Below are 25871 nucleotides of genomic sequence, written 5' to 3'. Positions count from 1 at the left end.
CTTGGCTTTGAAAACCCATTTACACCCAATAGGATGCTTTCTAGGAGGCAAATCCATCAAAAACTGTGTTTCATTAGACTCAAGAGCATCAAGTTCATGTTGCATAATTTCTTTCCAACAATCATGTTGTATCGCCTCTTTAAATGATTTAGGTTCTTGGATAGAAGAAATATTATGACAAAGAAAAATATGTAGGAGAACGATTATGATAAGAGAGATACTTTTAAATAGGATATTTAGTACTTGAAGAATGATCAATAACATCTTTTGAAGATAAAAAAGTAGTGCGATAGTCCTTCAAGTATCTAGGGTGTTGATTGAGACGAGTAAAAACTTGAACAAATGAAAGTTGTGGATCAAAATGTTGGTGTTGCAAGACATCAGTATCAATTAAATGCAATGGTGTAGAAGAACCAGTAGTAGGTAGCAGGAAAACTATATGGTAATACAGTTTCAGAAACAATATCACGAATAGATGTAGGCACAACAATATTATTATCAGAAATAGAAGGAAGCAAATGTTTAAATATATCATGTGTGTCAAAATTGGTATCTATGTTGTCCATATAAAAAGGAAAATGAATTTCATAAAAAATAACATTTAGAGAAAGAAAAGAAAAGGGAGAAAAGAAAATGATATATTTTATTAATCGAAAATTGTTACACACTTACATTATTGAGAAATATATTTATATAGCACATATTTAGATACCAATTTAAAAATATTTTATAAATTTTTATTAATAATAAAAATTACTTTTTATTTATTTATAAAGTGTTATCTAATTTAATCAAATAGTAACTAATTATTTTGGTCTCTAAAATTAGTTTTTATTTAATGATTTTCTTGCAGTGAAGTAGTTATAACTCATAGAGCAGTTATAACTCATAGATCAGTTATAAAGTTATAACTGAAAAAAGTAGTTACAACTAAAAATTTACAATATATATGAGATCATATATATCATCTAAAGAAGAAAAGGAAAATAAAATGTTTAATAAAGAATTGTTCACTTGTGCATCAAGAATCTAGTTGAACTAATCACTATAAGAAATTGTATATTATCTACTATTTTTATGAATAATCTAGTTAAAATATGATTTAAAATATGTTGTTTACCTGGGGATATTTATGTACCGATTTAAATATGTGTATAAATTTGAACTATCTACTGATTTATTCATAAGCAAATACAAATTAATTTTCCACCCAATATCCGTAGAACAAATCAGTAGAAAATTGAGCACCATGACACATGAATAATTTTGAAGGAATTGATCTATAGGTATAAATAAATTTGTCTGTACGTAAAATAATTGGCATTTTACATACGAAATTTACGTACAAAATTAACATAATATTTTATTAAAAAATTAGTGCATACGGATTGAACAAAATATTTTATTCGAAGAATTAAATACAGTATGTTCTCATCAAAACCTGCTAAGTTTCTTCTTGAGTATACTGACACTTTTTTTAAAAAAAAATAAAAGTATTTTAAGATATCTCAACTCTTTATACAGGACACATAAACGTTCACAAACTTGAAACAAACATCTAACCCTGAGCAAGCTTGTTCTTTTTAACCTTACCTTTCATCTCTTCTACACAACCATATGTTTTGTCACTCGCACTTCTAACTTTTATTATTTTTTATAGATCTCATACATATCAATGGTTTCAGACACCAATCAAAGTAAAAAAAAACATGTTAAGCATATCTTTAATGTTATCTATGACCAAATATTCAACTGTGTTATCCTGAACCCAATGTAAACGAAAAAATTGACCATCATCCTCAAACCTCAAACACTTTGGTGTTAGGAGGAATCATGAATTGAAATCTTGTCACATATGAGAAAGTCATTGTTGTAAGGAGATTCATGAACTAAAATCACAATTTGAACATTGGTAGGAATTACAAGCTGAAAACACGTTTAGGAGCGCCAAAGTTAAGTTGCGAAACCCAATTGAAGTTTGGGGCTCATTGAAGTTCGCTACAAAACAATCGTGCGACTTACAACCATGATAACTAAACCCTATGTGAGAAAGTCCGTGATTAATGAGTAAAACTGAAGCTTAATTAAATGGCGTCAATATTTTTGTCCGTATTTATATTTCCAGCTTAATTAGAATTAGATGTAGATATTTTCCCAATAAAAAAGTTATTTTCTTCAAGAAAATTCTAAATAAAAGGCCAAAAGAAAAAACTATGATAAAGTTCGTTTGGATAAGTGTTTACTCCTCCTCGTACTCTACCCAGACATTCTCTCATCTTATCCTTGTTTTGAGGGACATTTGTGGTTCTTGATTTTTTGTATTTTTAAATAAAAAAACTCATTATCTATTCTTTATCAGCAATATATATTTATAACAAAATGGGAATAATTGAGGTGTTCTAATCTTTTAAAAAGTATGTAATTTGCAAATTTCATCTTTACAGTATGATTTTAGTCCATTTCCCAATCCCTTTTCAATGTTACATTAAGTAGTAAGTTGCGAATATATTTACTATTTCATTTAAATTCATGCACTACAACAAGAAAATAGAAATTTAACGGTACTATAACAAAATTGATATTTAATGTTGGTTAATCATTACTGACAAATAAATACTGATATTAATTAATCAATATCATTAAATTTGGGTTAAATATGTCTATGACTCTAAAACCATAATTTATTAGTATTGGCTTTTTAAGACCAATTATAGATTTGACTAAATTTAAAAACTGATAATTTAGTATTAAATTATAAATTGATTTTTTTTTAGTTAAAATAATTTAATGTGGATCAAGTCAATACTCATGTTTTTTATTTTAAAATTTATTTAATTTAATATTTTTTTATTTTAATATTAATTTAAATTAAGTCGATTTGGTCAACATGATAATATTTCAAACAAATTTCTTATAAAACACCTCCAATCTTCAACAAAATAAAATATAAAATAATTTATTTTTTTTAGTGGTGGGAAAGAAATGAACATGGATGAAGTAGATGAATATAAATGAAAAAAAAAGGAGAAAAGTGTGGATGAAGAAGATGTGTGTCTACAAATAAGATGTGGAGGATGAAAAACCTTATTTAAAACAAATTATAAAATATTTAAATAAAATCAACTTCTTAAAATTTAAAATAACTAAATATTAAAATATTAAACCAAATTTTATTACTATATTTGATAGTCTTAAAAACCTTAAATTCGAGTTCTCAATGTTTTAATTAAGTGCTATTTCTAATTAAAATTTGAGTTGTACAGAATAATTCTTGTTTCATGTGTTAAAAAAAGTTACATGTGTTAATTAATTTTTCTCCTTGAAAATTAAATTTGAAAATTAAATGTGCGAAACGTGGACCATGAAGCCATTGAATCTAGTGGTTATAAAAGGTGAGATAGTGTGTGTATTGGTATCCTTTACTGAAGATATGGTCGACTAAGTTGAGTATGTCTCTCCTCTATTCCTATTTCCATTATTCATTTATAGCTCTTTCTCCTAATATTTTTCTATTGCTTCTGTTCTCTCGTTATATGTATAACAATGCTCTATTTCTATTGTTTCATTTATACCTCAATTTAAAAATTTAAAACCCACTGAATTATAAACCATAGTAAACCAAACTTTATCACATTGTATTTGATTTTTTTTTTCAAACCATACAATTAGGTTCAGTAAGTGTTTTGACTTGAAAGAGTTACCTAAAAGAGTAGAATTTATCATACTTTTTTATATTTATTATTTATTCAGTATTTAAATTAATTAATACAAAGTTATTTTCAGCATAATTAATCAATTATTTGTGTATTTCTATTCATTTATTGATTTATATTTTTTTTATAAAACATTAATCTTATACAGAGAATGAAGCAATGAGGAACTCTCTTATTTTGGCTTCCTACACAACTTCTTCTCTCAGTCACATTAAAACAACAAAAGACTCTTTTGTGTAGCTATCACCTTAACATTGCCAATGCACACTTTTCTTTGAAAATAATAATTAACTTGAATTCATCCTATAACTTTCACTATATAACTTTCACAATGCAATGATTTGGAAATAGATGAATTTCAAAAGGTAAATGGTTGTGTGACTTTGGTGTTGGGGAGTAAGTTGAAGATAATTACAAAAACAAGAAATAAAAAAAAAAAACAAAAACTTAATATGTGACAGATAAAAATTTAACTACCAATTATTTAGTTTCTAAATTTGGTAGCAAAAACATTGGTTACTAATTAGATACCAATTAAGAAACTATTTAACAATAATATAAACTAATTTAGAAACCAATTTTTTTTTAGTTTCTAAAATGGTCTATAATTTAGTTACTATTGCAACTAATTATTTTGATATCTAAAATTGGTTTCTATTTCATTATTTTCTTGTAGTGATAGTTTACTGTAAATGGTGCATTGAAGACCCCATTTAGTAATAATTTAAAATCATGGTGAAATGTTAATGTCATTTGAAATTTAACATACATGAAATTCTGGACAAAATTTAGAGTAGTTTAAAATTTTATGACTAAAATGCTTTAAAAACAAATTTTCAAAGAAAATAATAGATTGCACACATTCATCAATCTATCCAATTCAACTTCAACCACCATTGATAAAATAATATTTTTTTATCGACAATTAGCAATTAAATTAAATTGGTCCACTTAAGGAATGGTCTAACCCTCATACAGAGAACAAAATTGATAAAATAACAGTAATCTACAAATAAATAAAAAATCACAAAATCAACCTTTTAAGTACATTGTAAAGCTACCCTATCCACTTTGTTGTGCAGATTAAAATGATGTTCTTCTTGCTAATCTACTTTGTTACTGTTTTCATTCTATATTTATTATGTATATATACTTCTATTTACCATTTCCAATATCAAATTTTAGTATATGAGCATTGTGGTATGTGTTTCAAATATATACTTAACATAAGTTTCAAATACATACTTAACATAATTTATTCACAGGTTGAAAGAGTTTGAAAACGCATTCATCATTTAATCAAGATTACTGTCACCGAAAGATGAAGTCTTTAGAATTGTCGCATCTTTTTCAAATTCTTACATGTATTCTGCTCTTGACTCCCTCATTTTCTAAAGATGATCGAAAGGTAAATAATATATATTCACTATTGTTTGACCTAGCAATTGAAACTATTTGTACTTACAGAAATATACTTTTGCAAACATATATTTGAGGTATCTCTTTTCTATAATACTTCACTTTGTACTTTATTTTTTTCCTCAACTAATTTTCACCATTTTCACCTTTCTTCTATATGTGAGAAGTTATATCTTTCCATAAATTACTCTTAGGTTTTTATCCTTTTATGATTTTTTAAAATAAATCTAATAATACATATTTTTTTAAAGAAAATATTAGATTACTTTTCAAGTTAAGAAGGGTTTGGATTATATTCAAAATAACAAATTAACTTAAAAATGATTTTATGCATCATAATATTTTCAATGTTTAAGCATCCATGTGAAATTCACTAAGTGGGACTATTATTTTAAATTTCTTTTTTATTTTTTTAATTTATCTTATTCATACTACAGACTTACATAGTCTACATGGAAGAATATCCAAAGGCATGGAAATCACAGAATCATTTCACACCAGTATGGTTCAAATTGTCCTCGGCAGGTTCATATATAAGCCTTAATCGTTTCTACTCAACTCACTTAACATTGTTTGTCTAACATTTTCAAATACAAAGAATCTTGTTTGACTTAAATGCTATTTTGGAGGACTGAAAAAAAAATAATGTAATAAATTGTTCTAAAAAGAGAATAATTCTTTTATTTTAAACCTATTATCAATCAAGAATATGAAATTTTTTAACTAACCATTAAAATTCCATATGACATATATATCCATCCAGCAAATTTGCATCAGATACTTTGTTGCACCGTTACAAGAGCTTTAATGGATTTGTGGCAAGGCTAACCAAGGAAGAATCAGAGAGAATGAAAGGTAATTTTTTTTTTTAAAAAAAAAACTAAAATATATTAATAAACAGAGTACTTGAAATATTCCAATTGTACATATGTGTCTATTAGCTCAGACCACATTTTCATCAACTTTTTTGCTTTATTCATAAATATATTTTTGGTTTTGGTTCTTGTCATATTCCTACATTAATATGTGTAACTCTAATGTGAAAAAATGGAATTTTTGGACAGGAATGGATGGTGTGGTGTCTGTTATTCCAGATAGAGTCCACAATGTCCAAACATCAAGGTCCTGGAACTTCCTTAACTTCCCTGAAAATGTCCCAAGAGCAAATGAAGAAAGTAACACAATTGTTGGAGTAATCGATAGTGGAATTTGGATTTCTAATGCCAATAGCTTTACTGGTGGAGGCTTTGGTCCACCACCACAGAAATGGAAGGGAACATGCTATAACTTCACTTGCAATAAGTAAGTAATGTTTCTTATATACATAAACAACATGTCTGGTTTCAATTTTTAAACTCACATTTTAAATTTTTTCATGTCAAATGTCAAATTTGAACAACATCCACCTCAATAGTAAACATATACACCTAAACTTAAGTAATAAAATTTTCAAAGTAATAATTATTAAAAGATAAAAGTAACCATTAAATTACTTATCTATTAATGTTTGTTTCATGATTTGTTTGTAGCAAAGTAATTGGAGCAAGATATTTTCGCATTGGGGGTCAGTTCAGGCCACAGGACATCATATCTCCAACTGATACTGGTGGTCACGGATCTCATTGTGCATCCATTGCTGCTGGAAACCGTGTTCCCAATGCAAATCTGTTTGGGTTTGGCTTAGGAACAACAAGAGGAGGAGTTCCATCAGCACGCATTGCTGTGTATAAAGTTTGTTGGACATCGGGTTGTAATACTGTTGACATTCTTGCAGGATTTGATGCAGCCATTGCGGATGGTGTTGATATTATTTCTATTTCAGTGGGATCAACAGTCATCAAACACCCGCAATATTTTGACGATGAATTTGCAATAGGAGCTTTCCATGCAATGAAGAGGGGCATATTAACTTCTAAAACTGCAGACAATTTGGGTCCAGTTCGTGCTTCAATCTCGAATGTTGCACCCTGGCTCATTTCTGTGGCCGCCACCACTATAGACAGAAAGTTTTTCAGTGATCTCAAACTGGGCAATGGCCAGATCATCCGGGTAATTATCCCTTTCAATTCTTTTACTTATTTTTTAAAATATTAAAAAAGTAACAAAAGATTTGTCTCAACATATACAGGGAATTTCAGTGAATACATTTAGTCCAACACAGAATGGTTACCCTTTAGTTTTTGGTGGAGATGTACCAGCTCCTGGATTTAATAGTTCCACATCCAGGTACCAACATTAATTTCAAAAAATTCAAGTTTGATTTTTAAATATAATAAAATTATAAACCTTTATTAATTCTTCTAATATATTATTAGTATATTAGAATATATTGATAGTTAATTAGATATCAATTTAAAAATAATAAAAATTATTTTATATATTTTTTTAATTTTTAAAATAATATATAATTTAGTTAATATAATAATTAATTAATTTTTATTTAATTATTTTCTTGTAATATATTGAGAAAAGAAAATTAAATTTTATAAATAATTAAAGGAATTGGAAAAGTAATTTTGCCTTATTATTTGGTAATTTGTTTCTAATCTTTCTATTGTACAATTCAAAACTCCATTCTAACATTAGCATTGCTTAGTACGTGCGAATATAATTCTTTAAATGGAGCTTTGGTGAGAGGGAAAATTGTTTTCTGTGATGGCTATCTTCCTCCTCCATATGTGGGATTTGCTTCTGGAGCTGCTGGTGTCATATTCAACAGTGTATCGCCTTTACTTGTCGCAGATGTACATGCATTGCCAACAATTCACATTAGTGCAAGAGATGGGAATTTCGTCTTTAATTATTTAAAGTCAACAAGGTACAAAAGTTTTCATCAACACATAAAGATCATACATAAGTTCTAAAAAAATTTGCTCAATTAGTCTTGAATAAACTAATTTATATGTCATGTTACTGATTTGTAGTAATCCAACAGCTACCATATTCCAGAGTTACAAAGGAATAGACTCATCAGCCCCTTACATTGCTCCTTTCTCATCAAGATGTCCAAATAAGATCACTCCAAACATTCTTAAGGTAAACTTCATAGTACAATATACAATCAATCCAACCAATTCAAGGTCATTTGCTTATATATATAAGTTATCTCTTGATGGTGTAGTCTGATATAGCAGCTCCAGGAGTTGACATTCTGGCTGCATATTCTCCAATTTCTCCTATTTCTGGAATTAATGGAGATAGTAGACTATCTTATTTCAATATACTATCTGGAACTTCAATGACATGCCCTCATGTTACTGCAACAGCTGTTTACGTCAAATCATTTCATCCCAGTTGGTCTCCTGCTGTACTTAAATCCGCATTGATGACAACTGGTAATGGTCTCCTTGTCATCCATGCATGCTAAACTCATTTTATGCCCTTTTCTTATCTCTCAATTCAAGAACCCTTCATGGTTAATTTAAAAAGACTAGTTCTTTCTTTTCTTTCCTCACTTAGGTTATTGTTGGGGTTTTTAATTTGAATACACATATATGATTTCATTTACACATATATAGATATGGAACTTTTATTTTTGTTGTGAGATCATGAGTAACTCATTTTCTTAAATATGATAACCTAAAACCTTATGCATTACTACCTAATGTACATTTGTGTTGGGAAAAACTAGATTAAGTTCAATTATTTTGTGGTATATCTTAATGGCCAAGTATATATATATATATATATATATATATATATATATATATATATATATGTTTACGACCAAATTTGTTGGTTTATCATTTATAGCTACCCCTCTGAATCCTGCACTTAATCCGGGTGCTGAATTTGCTTACGGTGCGGGGCAAATCAATCCTTTGAAGGCAATAAATCCTGGACTAGTCTATGATGCTGGTCCGAAGGATTATGTTAATTTTCTGTGTGGACAAGGTTATACTACACAAAATCTGCAAATCATTACAGGAGATAACAATACTTGTACATCAGCAAATAGAGGATTTGTTTTCAACCTTAACCTCCCATCTTTTGCTCTATCAACCGCTCGCTCAAGTAACAACACTGTCACTTATGGTAGAACTGTCACTAATGTTGGATCAGCTAGATCCACATATAGGGCAATAGTATCTAGATATCCATCTTCTTTAAACATCCAAGTAGTGCCAAATGTTTTGACCTTCACATTTGTGGGTCAGAGGTTGTCCTTCACCCTTAGGATTCAAGGAACCATTAATGCAAACTTGGTTTCTTCTTCTTTGACTTGGGATGATGGCACCCATCAGGTAAGGAGCCCCATTGTTGTTTATGTTCCATAAATTCTCTGTTACCAACGTGAGATTGTGTAATTTGTTGTTTTTCTTTTTTTTTTCTTCTTGTCAAAGTTTAGTGAATAAATATTTTGGGTGTGTTGTAAGCGACAGAACTTATGATAAAGTGCTATGTAAGCCAACAATAAAATCAAGATAATAATTACTTTATCCAAAGTATTTTCTACTGCTCCTTTTGAGTAATTTGTATGTCATTATTATATTGTATGCGTACATTCATTATTATTAGCTATTGAGATGAGATAAAAGTCTATCCTTCTTACTAATATAAATGTTACTATATTGGAGGCATCAATTTTTTTATTTTTTTTTATCAGCAAAGAATAAATAAAATAAAATGAGACATTTCAGGGGTGTTCCAGCCCTTATACAAAACAAGTTTCCTAGTACCCAACCAGCTAAGGATCACCAGAAATTACAACAAATTAACCATAAACCTACCAAATCAAGATACATAATCCCAACAAATACAATTACATCAATCCACCAAAGAGACTACACCCTCAAATAGGACATAAAATCTAACTACTAAACAAGATCTTTGACAACAGGGTGAAGAGCTCCAAATAACCAAGTGCCAACATCAACAAATCGATCTTGCGTGGAGGATACATAAACCAAAAGACATGCACAAAGCACCTTACAACTTCCCAGTCTGGACAGAACAGAAGTTATAAACTCCACACATCAATCTATCAAAACTCATACACCATATAAAGTCCAACGTCAAACTGAATATAATAAGTCAAATACACTTTCCTTTACCGTAACCCTTGAGCAAAACCATCAACCCGAACCTACTAGATAGAAAAAACCAAGAAACCTGCAAAACACACCACAACTTCCAAACCTGGACAAAAACATTAACCAAAAAATTAACCATGGAGCACCAAAAATCAATCTTTCAAATACCGTATACAACATTGAGGTTCCAAACATCAGTCTGAGTAAGAGAAATCAACCAATTTTTCCTTTACCGTGACCCAAGACCAAGTCTTCCTTTGTACCACCGTAAAAACCTCCACTAAATCTACGCATCCATTCTAAAAACAACCTTATTCCTGTGGTTCCAAATTTCACTTACAATACCTACCCAAATACCCCTCAACACCTAATAATAGCATGTTTCAAACCTATAGGTTTAAACATCTTAAAATGCATTTGTGCATCACAATGTAGATCCAAAGAAGATCCCAACCACTCAAGACACATTCCCCAAATTCTCCAAGAAACCCTACAATAAAAAAATAGAAGCCTTACCGTCTCTTCTTCCACCCCATATAAGGGGCATCAAACACACGCCATAGGTATACCACGTCTCAAGAGATTGTCCTTAGTGACAATCGCATTACATAACACCCTTCAAGCCGTAAAATGTGATGATGGCAAAGTCTTTAATGTCCAGAACTCCACAAAGGTTCCCCAGATCCTGTAGCCTCCTCCCCCAGGAGAATATTATAGGTTGCCTTCACAGAGAAGTTCGTAGATTCTACATCCCTCCAAATCCATTTATCAGTCGTATTTTCACCCTCTCTTGTTAACCTCTTGTTATCCAACCCCTCCAATAAAAGGTCAGCCAGACTAGATTCTCACACAAAGAGATTCCTTCTCAAACTCAATTCCCACGACCAACTATTATTACTCCAAACCCCAACTTATGATAGAGTGCGATCAATATCTAAGGATATCGAAAAAAGTATAGGGAATTTATGCATTAAAGAAACATTGTCCACCCACTTATCCTCCCATAACCTAATTTATTTTCCATCCCCTACTTCCCACCTACCTTTATCTTCAAAGTCATTGCCCCACTCCTCTAAATTCCAAAAATTCCTAATGTCCCTCTACCATAGCGATTCCTTACAGTTATGAACTTGCGACCTTAACCCCTTCCACCCACCATACTTAGAATCTATAATATTCTTCCATAAACTTCTCTTTTCAGACTTAAGTCACCAAATCCATTTCCCTATAAGAGCCAAGTTAAATTTCCTTTTATCAATTACTCCTAATCCACCTTTGTCTTTGGACTCACAAACCTTATGCCATGCCACCCAAGCAGTTTTCCTGTTCTCTGAGCCCCACTCCCATAAAAATCTCTTTTGTATTCTTTTCACTTCCTTCACCACAGTAGCCAGCATACAAAATAAGGAGACACAAAATAATGGTAAGGATGAAAACATCGATTTGATAAGACATACTTTGCCAGCCAAAGAGAGGGATTTCCCTTTCCAAGAGCACAGCCTACTTCGTAACTTATTGAGCACCCCTTCCCAAAAAGCATACCTCTTATGATTCCCGCCCACCGTCACCCCCGAATAACTAAAAGGTGCCTTTATAATATCACAGTTAATAATAGAGGCAAAAATCATCGTCTGATTGATGTTCACACTCACTCCACCAACCTTACTCTTGGAATAATTAACCTTAAGACCAGAGGCAAGTTCAAAGCACTTCAGAATTGCTTTTAAGATCCAAACACTTTGAATTGAAGCTTTACAAAAAAAATAAGGTGTCGTCTGCATATTGCAGCATACTCACTTTTACTCGCCCTTCCCTGACCTCAATACTCTTTACTAACATCTTTTCTTTTGTTTGTCTAACTACCCCTGCAAGTCCTTCAGCCGCAATGAGAAAAAGAAAGGGTGTTAAAGGGTCCCCTTGTCTTAGACCCTTCATTGGTTTGAACTCAGTTGTTGGACTTCCATTTACCAGCACAAATATCGAGGAATATTCTAAGCAGTTTTGAATCCATTCAATCCACTTTCCACAAAATCTCAATCTTCTTAGCATGTAGTAAATAAACTCTCAACTTACTAAGTCATAAACATTTTCATAATCCACCTTAAACACCACACATTCCTTCTTATTCCTCTTTACCTCCTCAAGGGTCTCATTAGCAACTAACACACTATCCAACAAACCCCTTCCTTCCAGAAAAGCAGACTGCCTAGGGTCAATAACTTTATCCAACACCATTTTCAACCTTGAAGAGAGAATTTTAGATACAATTTTATACACACATCCCACCAATGAAATCGGTCTAAAGTCATTCAAAAGTTGTGGATTTATAACCTTTGGGACAAGACTAAAAAAGGAAGCATTAGTACCTTTCGGCCAACTTCCACCCTCTGCAAAACTTTGTACCGTATTCATCACATCTCCTTTTATAATATCCCAACAAAATTTTAAAAAACCAAAATTAAACCCATCCGGACCAGGACTTTTAGAGTTGTCACAATTCCAAACTGCCTCCTTTACTTCAGCTTCAGATATAGCTCCAACCAACATTTCATTATCCTCTCTAGTGATAACAAACGCCCAATCAATCTTCTGTATTCACTTGGATTCAAAAGTAATGAACCTTCACTTTCAGAGAGAGGATAAGATGGTTCCATGGAAGAAGAGGCAGGTTTGCAAGCCAATCAACCACTATAAGAAATAAGATCTAAACAATATTTCCGTTGATTGAAAACAATACCAGAAGGTGAACAACTTATCTCAAATATCAAGAAATAACGAAGAGTACCAAGGTCTTTGATACTAAATGAGTCATGAAGATGTGTTTTAACACACTGGATTTCCTGAAGATTATTGCCAACCAACATAATGTCATCAACATATAACATATATCAACAGAGCGGTGAAAGAATGATTGTCTCTGCGAATAAATAAAGAATGATCAATTGTACTTTGAACATAACCAAGTTGTATTATAGTCTAAGTTAGTTTTGAGTTCCATTGTCGACTCGCCTGCTTTAGTTCATATAAAGATTTTCTATGTTTACAAACTTCCGTTGGATGAGAAAGAGTAAGGCCCACAACAAGATCACCATGAAGAAAAACATTATTCACATCTAGATGATGAAGAATCCATCCTTTAGCACTTGCTAAAGACAAAATAAATCGAATGGTAGTAATTTTAACTACCGGAGAGAAAGTCTCAAAGTACTAAATACCTTCGGTTTGAGTATATCCTTTGGCAACCAAATGAGCCTTGTACCTATCAATGGTGTCGTCTAGTTTATGTTTGGTTTTGAAAACCCATTTACACCCAATTGGACGCCTTCCAATAGGCAAATCCATCAAAGACCATGTTTCATTAGACTCAAGAGCATCAAGTTCACGTTGCATAACTTCTTTCCAACAATCATGTTGTATCACCTCTTTAAATGATAGTATCCAAGTTGTTGTTTGAGACGAGTAGAAAATCGAACAGATGAAGGTTGTGGATTAGAATGTTGTTGTGGATCATAATGTTGGTGTTGTGAGACATCAGTATCAATTAAATTCAATGATGTAGAAGAATCAGTAGTAGGTAGCAGGAAGATTGGATGGTAATACAATTTCAGAAACTGAAGAAACAATCACTAGTGCAGAAAGACAAAACAAATGCGGCTATTTTACATTTATAAGAACGGCTATATAGCCGCACTTTATCAGCACGCATTCTTAAATTGGAGATTTAAGAGTGCGGCTATTTAACCGCATTCGTAAATGCGATTTATAAATGCGGCTATGGTAAATAGCCGCATTCTTATTTAATTATTTTTTAAAAAAAATAAAACTCTAAACCCTAAGGCAGCAATAACAACGGAGCAAATACGACATAACAATAACCCAAACAGCAGGCAATGAAGCAGGGTGACCTTCGTCAATACAAGAAAACAAATAGATAAGAGAAACAGAAAAAATATATATAAACCAATGGTTAAGAAGAAAGAGAACTCGAAACGAACTTACAATGGCACAAAGAAGACAATGAAGGCTCGTAGAAAACGAGAGGAAGCACAAAAGCAGAAACAAAATAGAAAATGAAGCGTCAGGGAACCCTTCGCCAATGCAAGAAAACAAACAAATAAGTGAAACGAAAAAAATTTATAAACCATTGGTGAAGAAGAAAGAGAACGAATCGAAATGAACTTACAATTGTACGAGAACACAATGAAACTCGTAGAAGAAGGGAGGAACACCATAGCAGAAACAAAGAGAAAACGCGAAGCGCCAAAAAGAAAGAAAGTATGAAAGTGTAAGTGGCGCGCTTCAAAATTAGGGTAAAAAATATTTAAGAATGCGGCTATTTATAATAGCCGCATTCGTAAATCATGCGTTTTGATTTAAGAATGTGGCTATTTAAATAACCGCATTCGTAAATGAAATTAATTTCAAAAATACCACCGCGTTTTGAATGACAGCGACTAACCTAAAACCACATTAAATAAATAGTCGTTGTTTATAGATTTTGTGCTAGTGAATATCACTAACGTAGGCACAACAATATCATTATCAGAAATAGAAGTAAGTAAATGCTTAAACATATCATGTGTGTCAAAATTGGCATCTATGTTGCTCTTATAAAAAAGGAAAATGATTTTCATAAAAAATAACATTTAGAGAAAGAAGAGAAAAGAGAAAAAAGAAAATGATATATTTTATTAATCAAGAATTGTTACACACTTACATTATTGAAAATTATATTTATATAGCACACAAAAATATAAAAGATAAGAAATATCATAAATTGATAGAGTAGTTACAATAGAGTAGTTATAACTTATTGAACACTACAAGAAAATCATTAAATAGTAACCAAATTTAGAGACAAAAAATAATTAGTCACTATATTAACTAAATTAGATATTAATTTAGAGACTAAAAAATTATTCAGATCTAAAGTGGTTTCTATTATTAATAAAAAATTATAAAATAATTTCTAAATTTTTATCTAAATTAGCTACTAAGTTTTAGTTACTAATATTTTAGATTTTAAAATAGTTTCTAAAAGACTAATAGAGATTAATTTATAATATAAAGTAATAAGTAGCTAATAGTTAGATACCAATTTTAAAAAAAATTATAAATTTTTATTAATAATTTTTTTTTTAAATTTAATAATTTTTTTAATTTATAAAATGTTATCTAATTTAGTCAAATAACTAATTATTTTGGTTTCTAAACTTAACTTTTATTTAATATTTGTGTTATAGTAAAATAGTTATAACTTATAACGGTTATAATGTTATAACTGAAAAAAGAAAATAATTACAACTAAAAATCTATCATATTTATATATATATATATATATATCATCTAAAAAAAAAAAGGAAAATGAAATGCTTAATAAAGAATTGTCCACTTGTCCTGATTAAGAATCTAGTTGAGCTAATCATTATAAGAAATTGTATTTTTTTTTATCAGCATAAGAAATTGTATATTATATTATCGACGATTTTTATGAAGAATCTAGTTGACGTAAGCACTAGTACAGTTACCTAAGTTTTTTTACACAGAGATTAGGATCTATAGATAAAATATATTGTTTACCTGGGGGATATTTATGTACCGATTTAAATATGTGTATAAATTTGAACTATCTATTGATTTATTCATAAGCAAATACAAATTAATTTTCCACCCAATATCCGTAGAACAAATTAGTAGAAAATTGAGCACCATGACACATGAATAATTTTGAAGGAATTGATCTATAGGTATAAATAAATTTGTCCGTACGGAAAATAATTGGCATTTTACATACGAAATTTACGTACAAAATTAACAATATTTTATTAAAAAAATAGTGCATACGGATTGAACAAAATATTTTATTGGAAGAATTAAATAGAGTATGTTCTCTTCAAACTTGTTAAGTTCTTCTTGTGTATCCTAAACCCTTTTTTTTATAAAAAAATAATAGAACTATTTTAGAAATATTTCAATTTTTATACCAAGATACATAAAAGTTCACAAACTTGTAACCTTGAGTAAGTTCTTCCCAACTTTACCTTTCATCTCTTCTACTCAATCATTTGATTTGTCACTGGCATCTCTAATTTTTATTATTTTTTATAGATTTCATACATATCAATTTAGACACCAATCAAAATAAAAAAAAACATGTTAAACATATCTTCAATGTTATCACCAAACATTTAACTGTATTATCATAAAGATTTCAGTGTGATATATGCGTATCCTGAAGCCTAAAACATTGCAAACGAAAAAATTGACCTTCATCGTCCTCAAACCACAAACACTTTGTGTAACGAGGAATCATGAATTGAAATTGTTCTTACAATAAGGACCAAGAACACTTGAAATGGGTTAATCAAGACTAATCCTTCAATCTTGGGCTGAATACTATCTTGGGTCGGGTACTTCTCTCCTTGATGGAAACTCTTGGCTTCTCCTCTCGGCTGGTGCTCTCGGCTTCTCCTCTCGGCTGGTGCTCTCGGCTTCTCCTCACAACAGGTGGGGGGTACCTGCAAGTCGCTCCGATGCCAAAGTCAGAAAAGGTTTAACGTTCATCAGATAAAATCACTCTTACCTTTTTTCTTACTCTGAACTTCTATTTATAGGGTTTCCTTAATGGGCTTTTCTCCTTTTCTGTTGGACTTTCTCTTTACACCTTTTTATTATTTACACACTCCTCCTGTGGGTTTTAAACTTAATTGGGTTTCATTTTTATAGTAATATTTATATTTTATTTTATTCTTTAACATATATCTTTTTCATTCTCGGTTTCAACCTTCTTCCCTCGTTTACTCAATGTTGTTCTCGGCCTAAACCTCTCGGTTTTAGCCTACCAGTACACTAGCCCCCGAGACAAAAATATTTTTATTTTAAGTTTAAAGAAATATTTGTGTCTTAATATAATATAATAATGTTTGACGTTTGATTTGATTTGATATGGAACGCTTTGATTTCTGCGCTTTATTTTGCTCAGTTTACATGACTTGACAGGAACTTGCTATTTTGACCGTTAGATGACATATTTTTGAATGGTGCCACATTGTTTATAACGTTTGAAATTCTAGGGTTTTGTCTGGGCTATTAATAGGTTTGCCATTGGGTTTTTTATGATTGTGTGAGCTTTGCTGCTGTTTAGAAGGAAGCATATTGTCAATCTTCGTTCAATTCTTGCGAAGGTAATGTCTCTTTCAAGTTCTTTTGCTACTGATGAATTTTCAAGCGCGGGTGGTGAATCAATTGGCCGAGTGGTTCGAGAAGAGGTTCCTCCTAAGTCAAAATCTTCTTCTGCTACTCCATCTTGTATGAATGATTCAAGTGGAGCTCCTGCTGTTGATGTTCCTCAGGAATTTGAATTTATCGTACCCCAGAAAAAACTTCGTCCTGGTTATCAATGGGTCAATCCTAAAGTCCGAGAGTATTTCTCGAAGTATCGTTCTGCTAACGAACTTCGGAGTTTTCTTTCCCGTTCTCAAATTTATTATTCTGATATTGAAAATGATCATTTCATTTCGGCGTGTTGGTGATGTTGATAATGTGTGTCATGGCCGAGAAGGTGATAGCTATGAATTTTTTTATTTTTATGCTTGCTTTTTCAGAGATCTTCATATTCGATTGCCTTTGAACAATTTTCAAATGGGCGTTCTTAATTTTCTTAATGTTGCTCCTACTCAGCTTCATCCTAATGGTTGGGCTGCGATGCAAGCATTCAGTATTTTGTGTAAATTATTGTCACTTTCTCCTAGTCCTTCTGCGTTTCTATACTATTATAGTTCTCGGCCTGGTAAATGGCCAGGGTGGCTATCCCTTATTAGCAAGTCCAATGTGTGTTTTCTTAAGCCTTTTACGTCGTCGTATAAGGATTTTAAAGGAAGTTTTTTCAAAATTCTAATAGAGCCAATAGGAAGAGAATATTTCTTTAATGGAAATTCTCCAAAATTTCCTCTGTATTGGACGAAAGATCCTATGAAGTTTAACTCAATATCCTTTCATTCGATGGGTGTGGCCGATCGTCATGTTATTGAAGTTTTTAGTCGTTTCTCGTATCAAGTTCCCACTCGTGCTTTGCTTCAATTGTATACTTCATCACATCCTCGAGAAGATCTTACTGGTACGTGGTTATTCCGCATTTTCTTGCCTTTTAGGATAAGTTTTTTAACTTTGCTAAATTTTTTATTGATTTTCAGCTCTGATGGCAAGTACTAATTTGAAAGCTCGATCTTACTTTTCGAAACTACTTAACAAAGTGGGTGATGTTACTCCCCGACGCGAGAATGTGGTAAATCCTGTTGTGGAAGTAGAAAACGTGGAGCCAGTTGCTAATGTTGACGTGGTGGAACTGCCAAGTAATGTTGATGTTGCTGGTCCTTCGAAGAAATCAAAGAAACGAGATAGGAGCAGCAAGAAGTCACATTCATCTTCTCGGCGCCATCGCCATAGTGGAAATGTTTCATGTGAACCTCTTCCCGAGACGATTTTTAGTGCTACGAATAAATATGCAAAATTCGTTCAAACATCTTTTAGTGAATCAACTTACAATATGCTGAAGAATATGGATGTTGCTTTATTAGCGGATTATGTTATTGAATTATCAAGTAGAAATCTTTTGATTGGAAAAATGATGAAAGAGAAGAATGGAAACTGCGTGTCGTTGTCCGAATTTGAGAAGCTGAAGAATGATCTTGCTGAGTATAAGGATAGGATGAACTCTTTATCATTAGAGTTAGAGAAGGTGGCAAAACAGAAAGAACAACAAGAAATCGAAAATGAAGGTCTTGGAAAAGAAATTTCTGATTTGAAGAATGAAAACCTGAAATGTATTACGGAGAATGCTCAATTGTGCAAGGAGAATCAACTTTTGACCGAGAAGGTATCGGCGCTATCTTCTGCTAATGAATCTGACAAGAACACCATCAAACTTATGGATGAGGAGATTAATCAGCTAAAGACCAATGTTTTTGAAGCCGAAAGTTTTATATTTGAACAACACAAACTTGGCTTTGAGAAGGCTCTTCAACAAGCAAAATACTTTTATAAAATTCCTATTGATGAAGGTAATTTTGATGTTAAGAAGGACTTTTATAATGGTGAGCTATTTCCTGCTAATGAGATTCCAGATAATGATGCTGAAGATATTAATATTGAAAATTAGGTATAGGGTTTTAAGTTTTAGTTTGTCGGATACTTCTCGGTTACTTGTGGAGAAGTATAATTGTTTTGGAATGCTAAGTTTGTTGGATATTTGCATTCGTGATGTAATTCCTTTTTTTGGGAAATTTTGTTAATATAAATGTTTAAGCTTTTGTGGTTATCATCGTAATTTTATCCTGTTATGTTCTGATAATTCTGTTATAATCGTTGAGGCTTGCTAGTTTTCGGTTCTTTTGTTGAAAGCGTTAGAAATGTTAGAATTATTTGAGCTTACCTCTCGGTTTTAATAATTATTAGTTTAAAGACGACATTTTGTTGGAACATGAAGATATTGACTATTATGACTTGGACCTTTCGGTGTTTTTTTTATTAAAAAAAAAATTGTGAAGTATAAAATTATTAATCAAAAACCTTTAATTTATTAAGGTTGATTCATAATTGATATATTATTGACTGGAATATGCAATTGTCGGTTTAGTAATGTAAGTTGTACGAGTGACTTTCGGTTTTTGGAATTGTATTTTAGCTCTGATCTTTCGGTTTTTGTTTGAAATAAAATGTTTAAGATTGACAAATTTTAAAGGAAGATTCTGATAGCAAGGATTTTCAAAAAACGAAAGCTAATTCTGATCTTTCGGTTTTCATGTGATTTGAAGATTTTCAAGAATGAGAATTATATTTATGTTTGTTTGGGAGGGATTTCACCTGAAATGAAAGCATCCAAGCCCGAAAAAGTTATGTAAATCGATTCTCGGGTGGGATTTCACCTGGAATGAAAGCATCCAAACCCAAGAAAACTATGTAAATCTATTCTCGGGTGGGATTTCACCTGAAGTGAAAACATCCAAAGCCGAGAGTTTATGTAAATCTATTCTCGGGTGGGATTTCACCTGAAGTGAAAGCATCCAAGGCCGAGAGACGAAGAATGTATATGTACATAATGGAAGATAACAAAACGGATTGTTTCTTGAGAATTCCTCTTCATTATATGATAAGTAATTTACATCTATTCTAACTAAAATAAAATTTTAGATGACTTGCATTCCAGGTTCTCGGTATCATTTTCTCTTCCAAAGTTTCTAACCTATAAGCTCCATTTTGTAAGTTTTCTGGCACTCTAAAAGGTCCTTCCCAATTGGATGCCAATTTTCCATGTCGTGGATCCTTTCGAGCATCAGTTCGCATTCTCCACACCAGATCCCCTTCTTTAAAAGCCCTAAATCTGACTTTTGCATTAAATCTCTTCATTGCTCTTCGTTTGACTGCAGTCTCTTTTATTTTTGCTTTTTCTCTAAGTTCTTCAATAAGATCAAGATCGGTTCTTAAACACTCATTGTTGATATTCCAATCTTCCATTTGTCTTCTTAATGTGGGTTCATTAACTTCTACTGGTAACATTGCGTCTGTTCCGTAAGTGAGATTGAACGGCGTTTCTCCAGTTGATGTTTGCGGTGTGCAACGATATGCCCATAAAATCTCCGGTAATTTCTCTACCCATAATCCTTTAGCAGTCCCCAACCTCTTTTTTAATTGTCCAAGAATAACCTTGTTTGCGGCTTCAGCTTGTCCATTCGTTTGTGGATGTTCGACCGAAGTGGTTGTGGGCTTGATTCCCAAATCTGCATAAAATTCCATAAGTTTTTTGTCAATGAATTGTCGGCCATTGTCACTTACAATAGTATGTGGGATTCTGAATCGACATATTATATTTTTCCGTATAAACGTTTGGACTTGCTGTGCCGTTATCTTTGTCAATGCTTCTGCTTCTATCCATTTTGTAAAGTAGTCTACAGCTACTATCATGAATTTTGTTTGGCCTCGTCCAAGTGGGAATGGGCCAAGTATATCAATTCCCCATTTTGCAAATGGCCATGGAGATATGATTTCTTGCAACTCCTGCGCTGGGATATGATTTAAGCTCCCAAACTCTTGGCATTTTCTACATGTTTTGACATAAACTTCACAGTCCTCTCGGATTGTTGGCCAATAATAACCAGCTCTACAAACCTTTGTTGCCATTGTTCGAGCTCCACAATGCAGTCCACAAATTCCTTCATGAAGTTCTTTGACCACATATTCTGCTTGTTCTTTGGTCAAACATTTTAACAAGGGCATAGAGTATCCCCTTTTATATAGCTCATCACCGATTAGAATGAAATTAGCGACTTTCTTTGCTATTTTGACATCCGGCTGAACACCTTGCTCCTGGGTCTTTATGATTTGAATGTATGTGTTTATCCAGTCATCTTTGGCTGTTACAATATTGAAGCATTCATCGAGACTAACTGTCGGATGACTGAGGGTTTGTTGTATGATGGAATTGTGTTGCACTTGTCTTTGTTGGCTTGCTAACTTAGACAATGAATCTGCTTTCATATTTAATTCTCTTGGAATGTATTTCATCTCGGCCTTGTTAAAACATTGCATAATATTTAAGACTCTATGATAATATTTCATTAACAAAGGATCTTTTACCTGATACTCCCCGTGCACTTGTCCCACCGACAGCTGTGAATCCGTTTTGCAAAGGACATTTTCCACTCCCATGTCTCTGGCTAATAACAATCCTGCAACAAGAGCTTCGTATTCGGCCTGATTGTTGGATGTTTTGAACTCGAATTTGAGCACCATTTCGACTTGGAAGTTATCGGGTCCTTCAAGTACTATTCCTGCTTCGCTTCCTCTTTTGCTTGACGCGCCATCTACATACAAAGTCCACTGGTCCTGTTGTGCTGATGTTGGCATCTGAATGATAAAATCTGCAAGAGATTGGGCTTTGATTGGTCCTCTTGGTTCGTATTTGATTCCATATTCCGAAAGCTCCATTGACCATGTCACCATTCGACCTGCAAGCTCTGGTTTTTTTAAAATTTTAGATATTGGAAAATCTGTTCTCACTATTACCTGATGATTCTGAAAGTATGGTCGAAGGCGTCTTGCAGCATACACTAATGTTAGGGCAACTCTCTCAGCTTTGGGATATCTGGTTTCGGCATTTTGTAGGGTTCTACTCACAAAATATATCGGTTTCTGCTCTGGGTTTTCTTGGATTAAAGCAGCTCCTATTGCTTCATTTGAAGTAGCTAAGTAGACTATGATGGGTTGATTGGGTACAGGTTTTACTAAAATTGGAGGTTCAGCCACCATGCTCTTTATTTGAGATAAAGCTTGCTCACATTGTTCACTCCACACAAAATTTTCAGATTTTTTCAACAAGTTTATAATCGGTTTAGTTTTCTCAGCCAATATTGGCAGAAATCTTGATAGTGAATTCAACTTCCCTACTAACCTTTGCACTTCTTTTAGGTTTTTTGGTCTTCCCATCTGCATGATTGCCTCACATTTGTCAGGATTAGCTTCAATTCCTCTGTTTGTCAACATAAATCCCAAAAATTTTCCTCCTCTGACGCCGAAAACGCATTTTTCTGGATTAAGTCGAATATTGTATTTCCTTATTTGAGCAAACACTTCTTCAAGGTCTTCCAGGTGGTTCTGTATCTCATTTGATTTAACAACCATGTCATCAACATACACTTCTAGGTTCTTTCCAATATGTTCTTTAAATACTTTGTCCATCAATCTTTGGTATGTTGTCCCAGCATTCTTCAAGCCGAAAGGCATGACTTTATAACAATAATTTGCAACATCAGTGGTGAAAGCTGTTTTCGGGATATCAGGTGCATACATCTGTATTTGATTATACCCCGAATAAGCATCAAGGAAACTCATCATCTCTTGGCCAGATGCCCCATCAACAAGTCGGTCATGTTAGGCAATAGATATGTGTCTTTCGGACAAGCTTTGTTCAAATCGGTGTAATCTGTACACATTCTCCATTGTCCACTTGGTTTTTTGACGAGTACCACATTAGACAACCACATGGTATACTTAGCTTCTCGGATAAAACCAGCTTGTATTAACTTTTGAGTTTCTTCAATTGCTGCCTGTCGTCGTTCTTCTCCTAACTTTCTTCGTTTTTGAGATACTGGCTTTGCTTCCCGGCAAACAGATAATTTGTGACACATTACCTCTGGATCAATTCCAGGGATATCAGACGGCCGCCAGGCAAATAAATCCTTATTGCTACGCAACAGTGTGATAAGTTTGCTAAGCAATTCATCAGGCATACTTCCACTTACATAAGTGCATTGTCTGTCGTCTTGGCCTAACAGTACTGCTGTCGTTTCTTCTTTCGGTTCCAGCCTTTCCTCATTCAATCTGGGATCCAAGTCCACCATGGCTACTATTTTTTCAACCTCTTTATCCACCTTCAAATTCATTTTTAAACCTGCTGCATAACATTCTCGAGCATCTCTTTGATTGACATAAACTGTAGCTATCTCTCCTTTTTCTGTTGGGAATGTGGTGTTGACACGATTGCTCCTAACTTATTTAAGGAAGATCGTCCTAGCAACACATTGTATGAGGTGGATGCATCCACCACCAGATATCGGATTTTAATTTTTCTAACTTTGCTACCTCTTCCAAATGTTGTCACCAAATCAACATATCCCTTTGTGTTAACTCTTTCGCCTGAAAAGCCAATGATTTGCTCTCGGAAAGGTACTATGTCTTCTTCTCTCAAATGTAACCTTTTGAACGTATCCCAGAACAAGATATCGACCGAACTCCCTTGATCAACCAGGGTCTTCATGACAGCATATTCGGCTATTTCAACCGTGATCACCATAGGATCATCATGATCTGGATCAATTTCTTGGAAGTCTTCGTCTGTGAAAAGCATTGGTGGTAAAGTTCTTCTTTTGAAAACATGATTAACAGACCTGATATTTCTCCAATGTTGCTTTCGTGCAGATGAGGATTCCTTCCCAGAAAAACCTCCTGAGATCGTATTTATAAACCCCCTAACCGGTCTTCCCAAACTTCGCTCTCTGCTTCGTCTTACTGATTGGGTGTTTTGATAGATTCTATCTCTTCTTTCGTCTGGCCTTCCAACCCTTCTTTCGTCTCTTTTTTCCACTTGTTTATTTTCTCTCCTTTCCAACCTTTCAACCCTTCTTTCACCCAGCTCTCGCCCCCTCGTATCTCTCTCTGGACTCAACCATACTCTTGGATTTCCCCTTTGAACAAAACGTTTTAACTGTCCGGCATGAATCAACTCTTCTATTTTATCTTTCAACCCAATACATTCTTCTGTATGATGACCATGATTTTTATGATATTCACAATGTTTGGTGCGGTCTGCCCTTTCTGGTGTTCTTGCTTTTCTTGGTGATGGTATTATTTCGGCTGCCATGGCTTCCTGTAAAATTCTTGCTCTGTTCGTATTTAGAGGTGTGTATTGCTGGAACTTTCGAGCTCTGAATTCTTCTCGGGCTCTTCTTGCAACAGGCGGGTGTTCTCTTTCTGTCACCCTCTTCTCGCCTCCATCAACCCTTACTTGGTTTCGAAACTCCCTTAATTCTTCCATTTGCATAAATTTTGATGCCCGTTGCCTTAGTTCATCCAGATTGATCGCAGGTTTCTTGCAAAGACTATCGGCAAATGGTCCCGGTTTTAATGCCGTTATCATATGATGCATGGTGACCTCTGGACTAAGATTTCGGATCCCCAAAGCAACCTTTCCAAAACGTTCCATGAACATTCTTAAAGACTCTCCTTTCTCTTGTCTTATTTTCACTAAGGCGATTGACGTTAAATGATGGGGACGACTAGTTGCAAATTGAGCACCGAACTTTTCTATCAACGTATCAAAACAATCTATACTCAAAGGTGGGAGGTGTGTAAACCAGCTCAATGCTGCCCCTTTCAGAGTTGTAGGAAATACTCTGCACATAACAGCATCATTCCATGTATACAAGCTGATTTGAGTAGTATATATTGCAATATGCTCATCAGGATCCGTACTTCCATCATATTTGTCAATGGTTAAGTTCTTCCAATTGTCAGGCAACGGAGTATCGACTATAACATCATAAAACGGATGTTTTCTGGAAGATGTTCCTGCACAAACCCCAGAGTTTTCAAGCCATCTTCTTCTGGTTTGAGAATTTTCATTATATATCCTCTCGTTCACTTGTATCCCCGGTTGGACAGTTTCGAAAGATGAATTCAAAACCGTTTCCTCTTGTAACTTTCTCCTCATGTGTGCGTTTTCGGCTCTTAACATACTCAATTCTTCTTCATTGTTCTTTTTTAACATCACAAATTCTTTTTGTAATTGGACCAACATTGCCATTGGCATGTTAACATTGTCTTCCCGATCTCCACCTTGTTCTCCTCCTTGACTCATCTTGTCTTTAACCCTTCTCAATTGACCCTCGGCCCCACGGTGGGCGCCAAAATGTTCTTACAACAAGAACCAAGAACACTTGAAATGGGTTAATCAAGACTAATCCTTCAATCTTGGGCTGAATACTATCTTGGGCCGGGTACTTCTCTCCTTGATGGAAACTCTTGGCTTCTCCTCTCGGCTAGTGCTCTCGGCTTCTCCTCTCGGCTGGTGCTCTCGGCTTCTCCTCACAACAGGTGGGGGGTACCTGCAAGTCACTCCGATGCCAAAGTCAGAAAAGGTTTAACGTTCATCAGA

At 33.2% G+C, this 25871-nt stretch overlaps 2 protein-coding genes across 2 annotated transcripts; one reads left to right on the top strand and one right to left on the bottom strand.

Annotated features, from left to right (window-relative positions):
- Positions 1-3389: 3389 nt before the first annotated feature.
- On the top strand, positions 3390-9453 carry LOC137824015 (cucumisin). The gene is given in 12 exon segments (XM_068629433.2): positions 3390-3447; positions 4979-5121; positions 5570-5591; positions 5594-5657; positions 5896-5987; positions 6197-6434; positions 6662-7181; positions 7261-7358; positions 7729-7950; positions 8057-8168; positions 8254-8467; positions 8886-9453. Coding segments are annotated over 11 exon segments (2193 nt in total). The 5' UTR covers positions 3390-3447; positions 4979-5034; the 3' UTR covers positions 9410-9453.
- Positions 9454-23657: 14204 nt separating this feature from the next.
- LOC150025678 (uncharacterized) lies at positions 23658-25574 on the bottom strand. The gene has a single exon (XM_090294168.1). The coding sequence runs from the start codon at positions 25572-25574 to the stop codon at positions 23658-23660; it is 1917 nt and encodes a 638-aa protein (XP_090150294.1).
- Between the last annotated feature and the right edge of the window lie 297 nt (positions 25575-25871).

The sequence above is a fragment of the Phaseolus vulgaris genome, chromosome 8, assembly GCF_051622355.1.
Source record: "Phaseolus vulgaris cultivar YP4 chromosome 8, ASM5162235v1, whole genome shotgun sequence".
Lineage (NCBI taxonomy): Eukaryota > Viridiplantae > Streptophyta > Magnoliopsida > Fabales > Fabaceae > Phaseolus > Phaseolus vulgaris.
This window is presented reverse-complemented; position numbering and strand designations above follow the sequence as displayed.

What these genes read in the sequence shown, in the direction of transcription:
- LOC150025678 (XM_090294168.1), bottom strand. Translation starts at nt 25,574, where the DNA reads ATGAGTCAAGGAGGAGAACAAGGTGGAGATCGGGAAGACAATGTTAAC.